Here is a 14,245-nt window from a genome sequence, read left to right on the forward strand (position 1 = left end):
TGTCTCTCTCGTTTTCTCCCCCAGTCTGTCTTCTCTCAGCTCAAAGTTTTTCACCCACTGCGGCATTCAACCACTTGTAAAATCAGCTGCTGCTGACAGTGAAAGCAGCTGCTTCTCTCCCCTTCTCTCCAGGCCTCGACTCTGTGATTCAACAGTCAGTCAAGCCTCAAAGTGGGAGAAGACATGTATAACAAGACTCCTCTTCCTTCCTCACCACACACACACAGACACACACACACACGCACACAGACACACACACACCCACCCCTCCACTTTCCAATCCCCAATCACCTGCGCTCTTTGCCTGTCAATCTGTGCCAGAGCTTGGCCAGCCCTGACAGCCCTGTAATCTTTTTACCAATCAACCCTGTGCACTCCCCTTACTCTGATGTGTCCTACATGTGTGTGTGTGTTTTAGGCTTTACTCATCAGGGTCAGGCACAAGTCTGCTCTTAACAATTTGAGTCAAAAGATAATACAGCTAGACAAGATGTTAAAAGTTGCAATTATCATCAGCTGCTGTGCCATAAAGTTGGCTGAGAGACCAAAAGTAGCAGTTTTAAGTTTTAAAATAAGTTTAGTATTGATCAGATACAAACATGCCACTAGTGCTGCTGTTGCTATTGGAAATTTTCAGAGCTGCAGATGAATTAGCTGCCAAATACAAAAGTTTTCGACTGCTGTTTAGGGGCCACTTCCACAAAAAAGCCACAAAATGCACCAATTTCAAGTATAAATTCCTCTGTTCTCCTCTTTTCTTCATTTACTTACAGTATTGCTTTAAATGTTGTTGTTTTCTGTAGTTTTCATTCATTTGATCTTTCCATAAAAAGAGATTGTAAATGTACTCATTATTCCTGTAAATAGTGAAATGATTCAAGCCTAACTTGTATGTTTCCATATTCTTAGTGTCACAGTGTGGTTTATGAGAAATAAATGAATAAAGTCCAATACTATGTGACGATATATATAGATAATATATACCATAATATATCCCTACAAAGCTAGCCTGAAAAGGTTACACAAAACACTTTGATAATCCCTAATGGAAAGCTTGGTCATTGCAGCAGCCAAGAATAAAATATAAATGAAGGTACATTATTGCCTATGCTACTGCAGGAAAACAGAGTCTACTGGCTAAGAACAATAATCATCTATTGGAGGATTCATACCTAGAATCAGAGCTAGTCTTTGTGTTCTGTCCAGTGTGTGTCAGTACTGACCTGACACGTGTGGTGGTCTGAACCTTGGGCAGGTTGATGGTCATTTTGCCACCCTGAGCCTGATGTGTGCTGTAAATGGGCCTGGTCTTGATCAGGTCAGGGGCAGTGCGGATGGACACCTGCTGCTGCAGACCTCCTGCAATGTTGCCTCTGCTTGTCAGCACAAAAGAGTAGTCTGTGTCTGGCTGCAGCTGTGTGATCAGCTTCCTCTTCAGGTTTCCTTGCACCTCCACGCTTTGCTGGTTATACAAGATCTGTAGGCACACAAGGGAAAACTTGTAGTTACAGTTAAAGTTACTATACATAAAAAAATGTATATCCTTCAGACAAATGCTCTCTCTCTCTCACACAAGAGCACGCACATGGACAAAAGAAGTATGGTCCTAAGGGAGGCGCCCATCTCATCTGACACCTCGGCTCATGTGCTTCAGTGTCACACTTGCCCATTGGTGCATATCGAATAGTTTTTTTACACTTCAAATTGTCTTTGCTCCATTACCACAGGGTGGGAATTGATGTAATATAATTTTGACAGATTATTATACCTCATAAATGAGCATGAATCTGGCTTTTCATATATTTCCAGTGCAAAAAGTCACTGCATCACACCCTGGAGAAAGTATTACAGGGCTAATAGTGTTGCCCTGCAATACAAGTATATTACAAATATACTGTATGTACATTGTGTTGAAGTAACAATGAAGCTTTCCAGCGGAAAAAAAAATCTTGTTATCACTGTTGTTTCGTATTTTTTTACAATGCCTTATTGCAATCAATATTATCCAAGTATAATAGTTACTAGTATTACAAAGTATTAGAGCTCATACAACCACTGAAAAACTTAAGTAAAGTGTTCATGGGGAATTTTTTTGATTTGATTGAGTAACTGGACTGGGAATTTTTTCAGGACTGCTGAGTCAACTTCCTACTTGGCTGGCACTTACCTTGAAAGGCACTTGGGATTTGTAGTTCGGTGGTAAATCCCAGGTGAGGAGGACAGATGTTTTCATGACAGCTTTGACACCAAAGTTAAGGGTGGGGAAATCTAGAGTGGGAAAAATCCTTCCATTAACATCTCAAGTAATCATGACATCTTGTACAACACAAAATGTAATCTCTGTGCGTAATTCAATTTCACACAACTGTACAGCGAGTAACCCCCCTCAGTAAACAATGTGAACATATTGCACAGTGATACCTTATGACCAAACTTGACAAGCCACAGGGGGCTTCAAAGAACATCAACAATCTCATTCACGCTTGTTTACAGATCACATAAAAATAGCCTTCATCTCCCTAAGCCTGTTCCATTTATTACACCACGTTCACAACAACTATGTACACAACAGGCAGAGATCTCTGTGATTACCAGAAATGTATATAGCAGTGGGAGTGGCGCCATGTTTCTTAAAATAGGTATCACGCACAACCGGTTATAAATAAGAAATCTTATATTTATAAGATTATAAAATGCATGAGGAGGTACATTCTGGGTACGATTTAGATTTGTGTGTAATGGGAGGGAGGATGAGGAGGCATGGTAATGTGACTGTAGCGTGTAATGAGATTAGTACTCTATAAATCAATAAACACAGCGCTGTACTGTACTGAGTGGTAGATGAGAAAGACATGGCACTGATAAAGACATAAAAAGAGACAGTTATAGAGGGTTCAAAACAGAAGCAGGTGATACGGTGTTCACGCATGTGCTCACTATGTTGTGGGTAAGGTTGTGTGTGTGTGTGTGTAGGTGTGCGTTAGTGTGTAATGTATCTGTGTAAGCCTTAAGGTGCCCATGTTTACATGTTCGTGTATTAAACCCTGATATGGTGTTTTCAAATCAAACACATCCAATATGTTTTTGTATAAATGTCAGCCATGTGTCCTATCAGTTATCCTACCATTTGACATGGTCCTGCTCTGGATGCTGGGGCTGAGGGGTCCCCCGCCCTTGCTGGTGAAGGCCTGCACCCGGATGTCATAGGTGGTGTCAGGATTAAGGCCCTGGATAGTCATGTGCGTATCGGATGTGCGGTTGGTGCTGTTCTGCTGACTGTTGATGTCCCTGTACACCACCACGTAGTATACGATCTTGCCGTTCCTTTCGGGCAGCTGCGGGGGCTCCCAAGTTAGCTGGGTGCTGGATTGGGTCAGTCCTGTGACTTGCAGGTTGAAGGGGAAGCCTGAGGGCACGTCTTCCGGGGTGCTGATCTCCTTTACGTAGGCCTCACCGATGCCTGCACGGTTACGGGCACTAAGGCGGAAGACGTAGGTGGCGCCTTTGTGCAATCCGGTGACAGTGTAGTGGTCGTCAGTCTTCCTCAGCTCGCGTGAGGTGTAGTTGTCGTCATCGGTACGCTTGTACTGCAGCTGGTAGCCCATCAGCTCACCCACCATTTCCTTTGGCGGCTGCCATTGTATCAGCGCTGTGTTGCCCATCGTGGTGCTGATCATCATAGTAGGCTTGCCCGGCACTGAAAAAAGATTGAAGTAGAGAGAAAAAGAGTAAGTTGTGATGTAATTCTTCTAAATATGCGGGATCTATTTCTAGCAATCCTGGGTGTTGAAGCTAACACGTACTCTTGAATGCAGAAGACAAGGGTTATCAGTTTCAAGCCTTAAAGATGATAACACGGTGTTCCGTTTAAACAGATAGCACGTATCCTATGTTTTACATGATAAACCTGATAAAACTGACTCTCACCTGCTCCAGTGGTGGTGATGACTTTAGCTTTACTACGAGCTCCATCTCCTTTTGTGGTGTATGCTGCTACAGTAACAGAGTAGGTGGTTTCAGACTGCAGTCCACTAATGACGGCCTCCTGCAAAATGGAAAAATTATGAGGTCACAGGTTAAAAGGAATCAGAAAGTCTGAGCGACACTGCCTCAGGGCAAAAAAAAACAAAGAAAAACAACCCCACGAACACCTCTCACACAAGCTCCTACACCCTCAAAAAACACACAAAGCCAAAAGAAAATAAAAAAAAAATAAAATTAAACACCCTTCTCCATCCACTTGTAGCTTCTTGATCAAATTGCCTATAACAGGAAACAAAAAATTTGAAGCATTTAACAGAAAAAAAAGTTTTGAAGGCACACAAACGGGACCAGGAACTTTTCTTAGTCAAGAAAAACTCCTGCGCCCAATTGTAAGGCACACGCTGAACCCATTAAACCAACAAACCAAACAAATGAACCAGAACATCACCAGTGTGTCAGTGTTCATGTCTGCTGCATGGATAAGCATGAGATTATACCCAGAGGAACTTAGGGTCATCATGAATCTGCAGATATTACACATTACATATTTACGTATTCATTCTTGGATAAAACTTTAATGTTTGTTATCTAATAAAATTAGATTCTTGGTTTCTTATTGTCCTCTGGATTCCCATGTTAGTTGGGCTGAATTTTAAATGTTCTCTACACAAAAACACAGACACACTAATGTGGTTGAATAAATCAGTAACTGAACAGTCAGGAACAAACAGACAGAAAAACAGCAACAATTGAATACGCTGTTATTGGTAACCTGCTGCAGTACTGGCACTCACTTCACCAGACTGCATCAGTCTGAGTAAAAACACACCCACACACGCTGAAATTAAACTCTCTGAGCTTGAACAAAGCCCGTACGTAAACAGACATACACACACTTGAATGCAAATACTCACCTAAGTATATATACTGTATAGACACATACATGGAGGTATGCATGCACGTACAGACACACCGTAAATGTGCATATGTAAAACGCACACAATGATACACGCAGACATGAGCACACACTCGATACCAAGAACAAATTAATGCCTGCGGCTTGAGCACACATGCTGGAGTTGTCTGTTTCTGATTGGGGCCACAGAGAGGACGAATACGCCAATGCCTACAAGCCTTCCTGCCGGAACTCCTTGCAAACTTCTCATACTCTTGGAATATTATACAGATTCGCCCTATTGCTGTTTCTCTAACTAATGAAGTTTTAATTTCCTAACCATAGAAGAACATTTAACAGTCTATATAGGCCAGCTCTGTTTGACAATGCTTTTTACTGCCCCTCTCTTTAAGGGACATTTGGTGCTCCCGTACTAGCCTTTAAGAGAGATGGGGGAAAAAATGCTAAATTACTGTATCATAAAACCGTTTTAACTTTATGGAGGAAGTCTCATTACTTTAATCATACAAAATGGCTTTAACAGTCTCAGCAGTGGCAGCCGCAGAGATCTTTTTTCCCCCTATTCTAGCAAGGTCGAATTGGGTCTAGTAACACTTTTGAAACTCAGCAGAAAATAGAAAAAGCAAGGCTTCAAAGTTTCCTTCTGAGCAAATGCTTAGAGCAGCACCAAAGGGCATTACAGAGATTATCAAGTCGACTAGTTATAGAAATGGATTCTTCCCTACAAGTCTCCCTATACCACTGTCCTCACTCTGGTAAAAAAAAATGCCAGGGGTAAAATGGGCAGCATTGTAAAAACAAATACATATATATATATATATATATATATATATATATATATATATATATATATATATATATATACATTTCATATTTTTTTCCTAAAGCACAGCATTTGATGTATTCTGTTTTCTTTGATTTGCATTACAAGATTCCATGAAAATTTAAACTGTTTTTTGTGAACAAGCCATGGGTCAACAAGACATGCTAATGTTTTTGCTGTTGACATCTGTCTGCGGCCAGTCACACTACATTAGTTACCTGGCACACAGACCACAATCGTCTAAACATGGCTGCTAAAGAAATAATAAAGATGTGTGAACAGATGTCTTCCTCTGACAGCGTCTAGCTCTGTGTCTGTCAGGTGTTAATCAACATATTAAGAGGAGAGGGAGAGGAGGCAAGCCTGACTCATGCCATGTGGGTGTAGCTGGAGGAATCTGGCCATGTGTGCTGCTGTTTAACTGAGCGTTATCACATAAATAAAATGATCTATGCACGTCGTGCTGCCTCATTTGCAAAGTTAAAAACAAAACAAAAAAAAACGTCCAGTTTTGATACGTAAACAGATTAACAAAAAAACTCAGCATTCATCATCCAGTAGCCACTGGATTGATGAACCAGTTTGAAACCTATGTTTTTTGTCAGAGGAAATAAACACTAAAATTGCTAAAATTAATTCTTTGATTCTTTCTTTTAAAGGCTATAAACCTTTCTTAAACAATTTCTTTGCCCTTGTTTGAATGCTGAAAACACTGTTTGTTATTCTGGCAGATTTCTATTGAATTTCCGACTAGAAACAGTAAGTGGCTCTGCATTTATGCTAGTGCAATATGACGTCTAGGAGGTAATAAGCCATAACAAAGGGCTGCATGACAGCCATGGAACAGTGAGCTGCCATCCAGGCAAATGAAAAGAACATGAAAGGCTGGTGGCAATCTTGGAGATGCGTGGTTCTGATAAAACACACAGCTCCTCCCCTCAGATAGACATGTCATCTGGAACAGTGGGGGAGACAGCAGGTTAGGCGAGCCTGATTAATGTCAGCATCACGCTGGGAAAGTGACACATAACCTTTGACTGCATTGTACGCTCAATGACGGGGGGGAGCACTGCATGCTCAGTGCGGTAAGTGCCTCAGATCACTCGCGAATGCCCAACTGTTACTATGAGTTTGTCTTATGGTAAAATGTTGAAGTATTAGACTAGTACACAATCATCAGTGGGAATAATCTTCATGCTTCGTGGTTGTAGTAGCACACACACATAAATATAAAACCCGGGGATCATTATGGCACACATCTCTTGCTGTGGTTATGATGGGGTTATGATATTTCAGAAGGATTCACACCGAGTGGATTACAGGCATGGCACACACAGAAACCAACACACACACACACACACACACAACTCATAATCCAAACACAACACACACAGCACCCCCAAACTGCAGAGGGGAGAAGAGTCTGCCCTGCAAGACAACCCAGCAGCACACATGAGGGTTACTCACATGCTCGGTGGACTCCTCAATATTCCACTGATGGGAGAGAAGACACAGGACACAGGGCGGGGAGAGAAATGAGTCAGAGACAACACAACAGGCATGGAAAAAAAGCGCTTGACTTTTTTTCGCTCAAAGACAGATGAATGTAGGTGTCAGGAGAGTCATGCAGTAGACAAAAAAAAAAAACAAAGGGAGATTGTGATGGAAGAGAAGTAAAAAAGGGAGGACAACTTGAGTGGCATGAAACAAATTGTGTAACCAAGTTGAGCAATATTTGTGAAATTTGTTATTGCTTATGATGCACTGCCTTGTGTCTCATTTGTCTATGAATCAAATAAAAACCTCTCACTTCCTCTTAATCACAGGACACCTTTATTCGGTATGATAACAATCTCACGGTGGACATCTCTGAAGCATTTCCCCTATCCTTACTGAAATGGAGGAAGGGCCTTTTATTCATTATATTTCAATATGTTTTCAAAATGTTCTCCTTGCTCGCTGTGCTTGGCCAAGTGATTCCTGGGGGAAGTGAAAGCCCATTTCGTGCCGCGGGGCTCCGTCGGTGCCGAGCGTGAAATCCTATTACCAGTGCCGCTATGCTAGCCTTGTGACATCAAACACCATCGATGCAGAACGCAACTGCTGGCGTTTACCAGCAACTTGCTCCACAGTTCAGCTACTGCAGAGGAGTTCACTGATGGGTGGCCTGGTTGACAAGGGGCAGGAGAGATGACACTGGTGGCACTGATGAGGGACAAAGTGGAGAACAGAGAGAAGGGGGGTGGGGGCTGAGGAAGTACAGTGTGTAAGGGTGGTGATGACAAGAGATTTTATTTGAACATTAGGGTACATAACTACTGCAAGAGCTGCTGCTGGACTGGGAAACACTGGGGAGGTGAGGTGGTGGAGGCGGGAAAGTGCTGAAACTGAAATATGACAGGACTAGGGAAGGAGATGAAGGAACTGGTACGGCCAGAAACTGTATTTAACCATCAAGAATTCTAGTTTATAAAATTTAGGTTCACCCAAATTACAAAAAAATATATATTTTTCCACTGACCTCTAGTGGTTGCTCTAGCCATGATAGTTTTGCCCAGGTTGCCTCTTGAATATGATGGAAGTGAATGGAATTTTGTTGGTTTTGCACATTAAAACATTCAGCAGCAATGTGACTTTTCAGTCTGTGAAGCTTATATTAGCTCAAGCAGTTATATATAATATTATTAAACCGTTAATCCTGGGAGGACTTCAACAAGAAGTAACTGCATCAATTTGTCTGATTTTCTGAATAAGCTTAGGATTTCACTTAGTGAATACCATGTATACCACAAATATGTGTGTAGAATTTAATTTAGAAATGGACATCCCAATCACAATGTTGGTGAGAAAAATCACAATTACATATTTTTCTCAAACTATTCAGTCATACAGGCAGATATCTCTAAACTTGAGCAAATAACAGAAAATCAAACAAAGCCAGAAAGCCTCACACACTGCTGATTCATTGTACACTGGAGAAACGGTGTTCATCATCCTCCACTGACTGTTGACATATGAAAAGACGAAAGACCCAACTTCTCCGCCCTCCTCCCTGTGGATGGGTCTTTATCACCAGTTTACTGAAGCATGAGCTAGGCCTCTTATGGTCCCAGTTGCAACTGGTTGAGACACATGGTGCATCAAAAACTGCTGCCTCATGCTCCCCTGACGTAGCGGGGCACTAAAGAGTACCATTTAAGAACAGCTGCTACTTAACTCCATGAATAACAGTTTGCGACGTGCCTAATTGGTTAATTTGTTTACCGTCAACTCCACTCAGAATTTCAACAGAGCAGCGAACACATTAAGGTTCGCAAGAGTTCCTATCTCATCTTGGGCTTAATCCCTTTCTATCGCAACTGTTTTTGCTTTCTGCTTAAATCCATGGGAGAATTATAAATTATCTCCCATTTATATTTCAAATGCCAACGCAAGCTGAAAACACATCATTGCTGATAAGCGTCGTTTGTGGAAACGGAGCGGTATAATTTGCAGGCGGGTGAATGCAAATGTGATGACATGGGCTGAGATGTGTGGCTATAAAAATGGGAACGAGGGGGGGGGGAGCGAGTGATGTGGAAGAGAAGGAGCTGTCATGATTGATGGAGTGAAATGGGCTGAGGTGCTTCTTTTCTCTTTTTTTTTTTTCAATTCCCATTCAACTCCAATCTGAGGCAGTGAAGGCCGTAGAGCCAGTGAAGCATTGCCTCGCTTGCTCGCACAAGCTTGCATGCTGAAATGCACACACAACACAAAAAACGCATGAGTGGTCAAACAAAATGAACCTGGAGAAGTAGTGCTGAATGAAGGCAAACTTGTGCAGAAAATGTATAGAACCACAGACAGTGGCTAATGCCTTCAAACTCAATCATGTCATTTTCTGTCAACTTTTATGGATGCGTATATGAAAAACATGAGCCTAGAGGTTGCTGTGAGTACATAGTGATGGAGCAGGCTTTGTGGTACAGAGTTGCCCACTCAGGTTCAGGCCACTTTCCCAACAGAAATATGGTTGGAATAAGGGTCGATAACATCACACTGTTAACATGGCCTCTGGTTTAAATTTAGCAGGGAAATGAGGGCGCTGTGTGGGCTCCTGCTTGAAAAGAAAAGAGGCGCTTAAACCGCCCACGCACAGGCAAGCTCTCCTAGCTCTCCTCCCAGCGTTACAGCTAACCCTGAGAGAGGGTGAAGAGGAGAGAAAGGGCCAGAGACAGAGAGAGAAAGAGAGACAAAGAGAAGGGGAGAGGTGATAGCGATTTTGACAGAATCTGCAATCCAATCAGTCGGTTTAGATATGTGATTGAAGTCTATGGTGAGGTTGTGGTATGTTGTGTGAGAGCCCTGGAAACTCTGGATTTTTCTTTTCTTCCTGGCAGGCTTACTCTGCATCTAATGCAGGTGAAAGGGTGGATATGGAATTGATTTCACAACACATTAAAAAAAAATCTTGAGAGAAACACTATGGTCTGTGCCAAGATAGAGGAAAATTATTTTTTTCCTTTTATTCATCACCAACTACAGGTGTGTGTTTGAGGGATTTGCATGAGTCTAGGATGAGTCATGAACTTTTCTCAGCCAGCTGGAACACCTACTACAAGGTTGATCTAAATGTGCGTGTTTGTTCATGTTATCTGCGTTGTTTTTTTCCACTTGTTGTTGGGGGTACGTGAATGGAAAGATGTGTGAGAAAAGGAGGGATTGTTCTAAAACCAGTTGGGTGAATGTGGACAAGGAAACGTCGGCTGACTGTGTGGTCTTTAACGACGTCTGGGCAGGTCTTTGCAGGTTGGCTACTCAGCGCTGCTCATAGAAAACAATCTGTTGAGATGACTCAATCAAGGGTAACCAACCTGCACACAAGGCTCTGGTAATTACTCAACCGGCTTCTTGGGCAGGAAGAGTGCAAAAAGAGGGCACAAGAGGAAGGGAGGGTAGTTGGAGGGGAGGTGAAGAGGAAAACATAGAAGGAGAGGGGAAATTCCTGCCAGAAAGGGGACAGCAAGTTTGAGAGGTGTCCTGGACACCAAACTGGAGCATGAGAGCTATTCTGAGCGCCAAATAGCAGTGTTTCTTTGTGTTTATTGTGTGAACCTGGCACAAATGAGGCATGGCGGGGAGTATTGTTTGCACAACAAGTAGGGTCATGTTCAGTTCAGTTTTCATAATGCAAAACAAAGTCCCGCTGAACACGTCGACATGAAGAAAACACTTCCAGGAAGACAAGCAGCCATCATGTTTTCCTTTTCTTCCAGACCAAACGATGCTGTCCTGGCTGTCAAGCACTCTAGTACACAGTCAGATAACAATGAACTGTCAGCAGCAGCTGCCAGAAACTACTGCTGTAAAACAAAGGTGTTGGACTGTGTTTGGGAGTTGAGGGCAGACTATTTGGCCAGGTGTAGAGACGTTGCCAGGTGACATCAGCCAAGGCCTCTCTTATACACTCTTATTCTGAGCTCTGTCTGACCAAAATGAATTTAATGTTAATTTCATATGTAGAGTCCCATGTGAGATGGGCCAGTTGGGTGGCTTGACAAGCACACAAAAATGACTCATTATGTATTTATCACAGAATGCCCTGTTACAGAGTTCAGATCCACAAGCTTCTACTACTACTGCTCATACTACTTGTACCACTTGGGATGTATAGTAGCACATCTGTCATGTCACTTATATTAGTTTATTGACCTTTCAGCATTATTAGAGGTTCATGATGACATTTGTATATATGTAGAACAATATATGTAGAACAAAAAAATTCAAATAGACTAAAAATTTTACATAGACTAAAATTTAAAATGTGCAATTATATTATCTCATATATATATATATCTAAAATCCATCATTTAGGAGTCTGCACATATAGGGGATTGGTGATCTCTTGTCACTCCAAGATGTCAATGTTTCCTCGACTGTAATGATAAGTCTGAAGACAGTGGGATATTTGCCAAAGCAAATGAAGTTTAATAGCGCCACTCAAGGGAACAGCAGTGTGCACTGCCTGGGAACTGAACCAGCAACCTGCTGGCCTCCCTAAATGCTGCTGCAAAGCATTTATCAGCAAACGCTGCTAAGAGACACATGCAAGGCTGTTCGGATTTTTTGAGGTGTTCCTGCGGCCACGGAGCACTTACTTGCTCAAATTAGATGTTTTTGTTGGAGGCCATCAAGGGTGCAAGTGAATGCGTGTTCGCGCAAATGTTACTCGCGGCAAACAATCAGAGGGAGGCTCTTAAGATGGTCTCTCCTCTCCCAGAGAGAGGGAAAAAGTGAGAGTGGGGTTTCTGGTTTTAAGATATTCATGAATCTCTGAATCCCTCTTAAGGATTACAATCTCTCATCCATCTCATGGTGTCGCACGGCTTTGGGCGATTTGAAGCCGCTTGCATTAATGTGCAAAGGGCGGCATCAGGAAAATAACTCTAATTTATAAACATGGTAACAAGGCAGTGCATATGTATTACTGCTAAAAATCCAAAGAGAGGTGCATTGATTGCACTAAGCCCGATCCTGATGTAACACATAGAATATTTAATAGCTAATACTGTAGAATTAGAATGGATCTTGTTATGACAGCTAATCCGAAGCTGTAGGAGCAGGGTACCAATTTAGAGTCAAATGTCACATGTGGAGAAAGATGGAAAAAAAGAGAGAGGTGGGGGGTTGCGGGTGGGATGCTACTGCAGTCGACAGAAAGAAAATTCCATGTGTGTCACCTGGCATGGGGGAAATGAAGTGTGAATTCAGAGAATGGAATAGAATAGGGGAGCAATGGAGAATGAACGTAATGGGAAATGAACATAAGAGACAGCTACAGACAGTGAAAGAGAGACAGAGAAAAAGTGGACATGAGTAAGGTATCACCCAGTACCTGTGCCTCTGGCAAAGCCACATCCATGATGTTAGGTTGGCCTCGAGGTTCACCGTTTTCGAGCCGGGAGAAGATGACTTGGTATCCTCGGATTTGGCCGTGCTGTTTTCCCTGCAGGGGTGGCTTCCAGGTGACCCGAATGGCTGTTGAGTTTATGGCTTCAACCTCCAGCTTCCTGGGAGGTGCTCCCGGCACTGGTATCCAGAAGAAGGAGGGAGGGAGGGAGGGAGGGAAGGCAGAATTCAAGACAGAAAGACAGAGACAATGAGAGAGAGGAAAGAGTCAAAAATGCTGAGCTAGTGATTTCCCTCAGTTCACTGTGTTTTGTGATGAGAAGCCAAAAACTATCAAAATAATGACTCCTGAGATTTTTATAGACTTGGGTGCTCCGGAGAAAGAAGTGATACTTGAATTGGCAATGAATTATAATCATGTCTTCTCACTTCAGACATTCTATGTCTACTGTGTCCCCAAAACACCCTATGCGGGACAGCGTGTGGTCTAGTGATGTCTGTAATGCCCTTAATTTCGGTATCGGAATTAGCTGTGTTGCGGCAAACTTCAAACACATTAATTATAGACGACTCTCTCTAAGGAGCAGCCGCTCTCTATCACACTGCAAACAAAACGAAGAATGAGTGAGGAAGAAAGAGAGAAGAGCGATAGAATGGAGAGGGGGAGTTCTGCTCCATTTCTATTCCACAGAACAGAAGAAAGGAAACTGGAGGACATTTAAACAGTGACAGAAGAGGAAAGCGGTGCAGATAGTGAGCCCAGGGTGATGAGCCTTAACCTGCCATAGATGTAAAGTTTTAAAGTTATAGAGAACAAGCTGGAAGGAGGAAAAAAGAGAAGGTGAACCCCTCTCCTACCACTACCACCTCATTAACTCATAGTTGATCAACAGGACACAGAGAAATGTGCAGTAGTAGTAGTAGTGGTAGTTGTTGAAGAAAATAGTGACAGTCAACCCTAGACAACAGAGATGTGAAGAGTCTGAGAACACTCTGCTTCAGGGGAGGTGTCAACCTACCATCCTCTTTGGTTCTCATCCTCACTGGGGCACTCTCAGGGCCTGGGCCCACGTCAGTGTGTGCCCTCACCCACACCTGATACTCAGTCCACTTCTCCAGGCCCTCCAGCACATAGCTGGTGGCGTCTGCACCGATGCCCGTCACCTCATGCCGCTCCGTGTCCTCTCCAGCCAGGGCCTGGTAGCTGACTGTGTAGCGCACAATGGCGCCGTGGCGACTAGCGGCGGGCGGTGCCACCCAACTCACCTTGAGGCTGGTGGAGCTGAGGCTGACCAGATGTACCTCCTGAGGGGGGGCAGATGGGGCTGCAGGGGAAGGGGAGCACAACCACACGAATGGGGGCACGGATCAAGCAAACAAAAAAATAAACTAAAACACAAGCAAACATAAGGCAAAACCATGGAAGCTTTTGTAAAGTGGTCAATATAAAAATGAAAATGTAATATTTAAATTGGCAATGTAATATATTTTTAGGTTCCTGTCTACAATATGCTACAAAATCTGGCTCCATAGTTTCCCTGCTAATCTGCCACATTCATCTACAGAGAAGCTTTTTTTGTATTTTTTCAAAACTGTAAAGTGGCAGTAGTCTTTCTGATGAAACAATAGTCCAT

The 14,245-nt window shown here is 42.8% G+C and overlaps 1 protein-coding gene across 9 annotated transcripts in view; it reads right to left on the reverse strand.

Annotated features, from left to right (window-relative positions):
• The window catches only part of LOC122994647 (receptor-type tyrosine-protein phosphatase F), a 187,205-nt gene that overhangs the window by 39,770 nt on the left and 133,190 nt on the right, over positions 1–14,245 (reverse strand). For 4 of the 9 annotated variants that reach the window (XM_044369455.1, XM_044369457.1, XM_044369459.1 and 1 more), the window contains 7 exons: positions 13,631–13,936; positions 12,598–12,791; positions 7,191–7,217; positions 3,928–4,045; positions 3,125–3,697; positions 2,168–2,268; positions 1,224–1,477 (listed from right to left, as the gene is read on the reverse strand). In XM_044369455.1, the coding sequence (XP_044225390.1) occupies positions 1,224–1,477; positions 2,168–2,268; positions 3,125–3,697; positions 3,928–4,045; positions 7,191–7,217; positions 12,598–12,791; positions 13,631–13,936 (1,573 nt within the window). The remainder of the gene's footprint in view (positions 1–1,223; positions 1,478–2,167; positions 2,269–3,124; positions 3,698–3,927; positions 4,046–7,190; positions 7,218–12,597; positions 12,792–13,630; positions 13,937–14,245) is intronic. The other 5 variants (XM_044369458.1, XM_044369463.1, XM_044369464.1 and 2 more) reach the window with 3 other exon arrangements.

The sequence above is a fragment of the Thunnus albacares genome, chromosome 12 (genome assembly GCF_914725855.1).
Source record: "Thunnus albacares chromosome 12, fThuAlb1.1, whole genome shotgun sequence".
Classification (NCBI taxonomy): Eukaryota; Metazoa; Chordata; class Actinopteri; order Scombriformes; family Scombridae; genus Thunnus; species Thunnus albacares.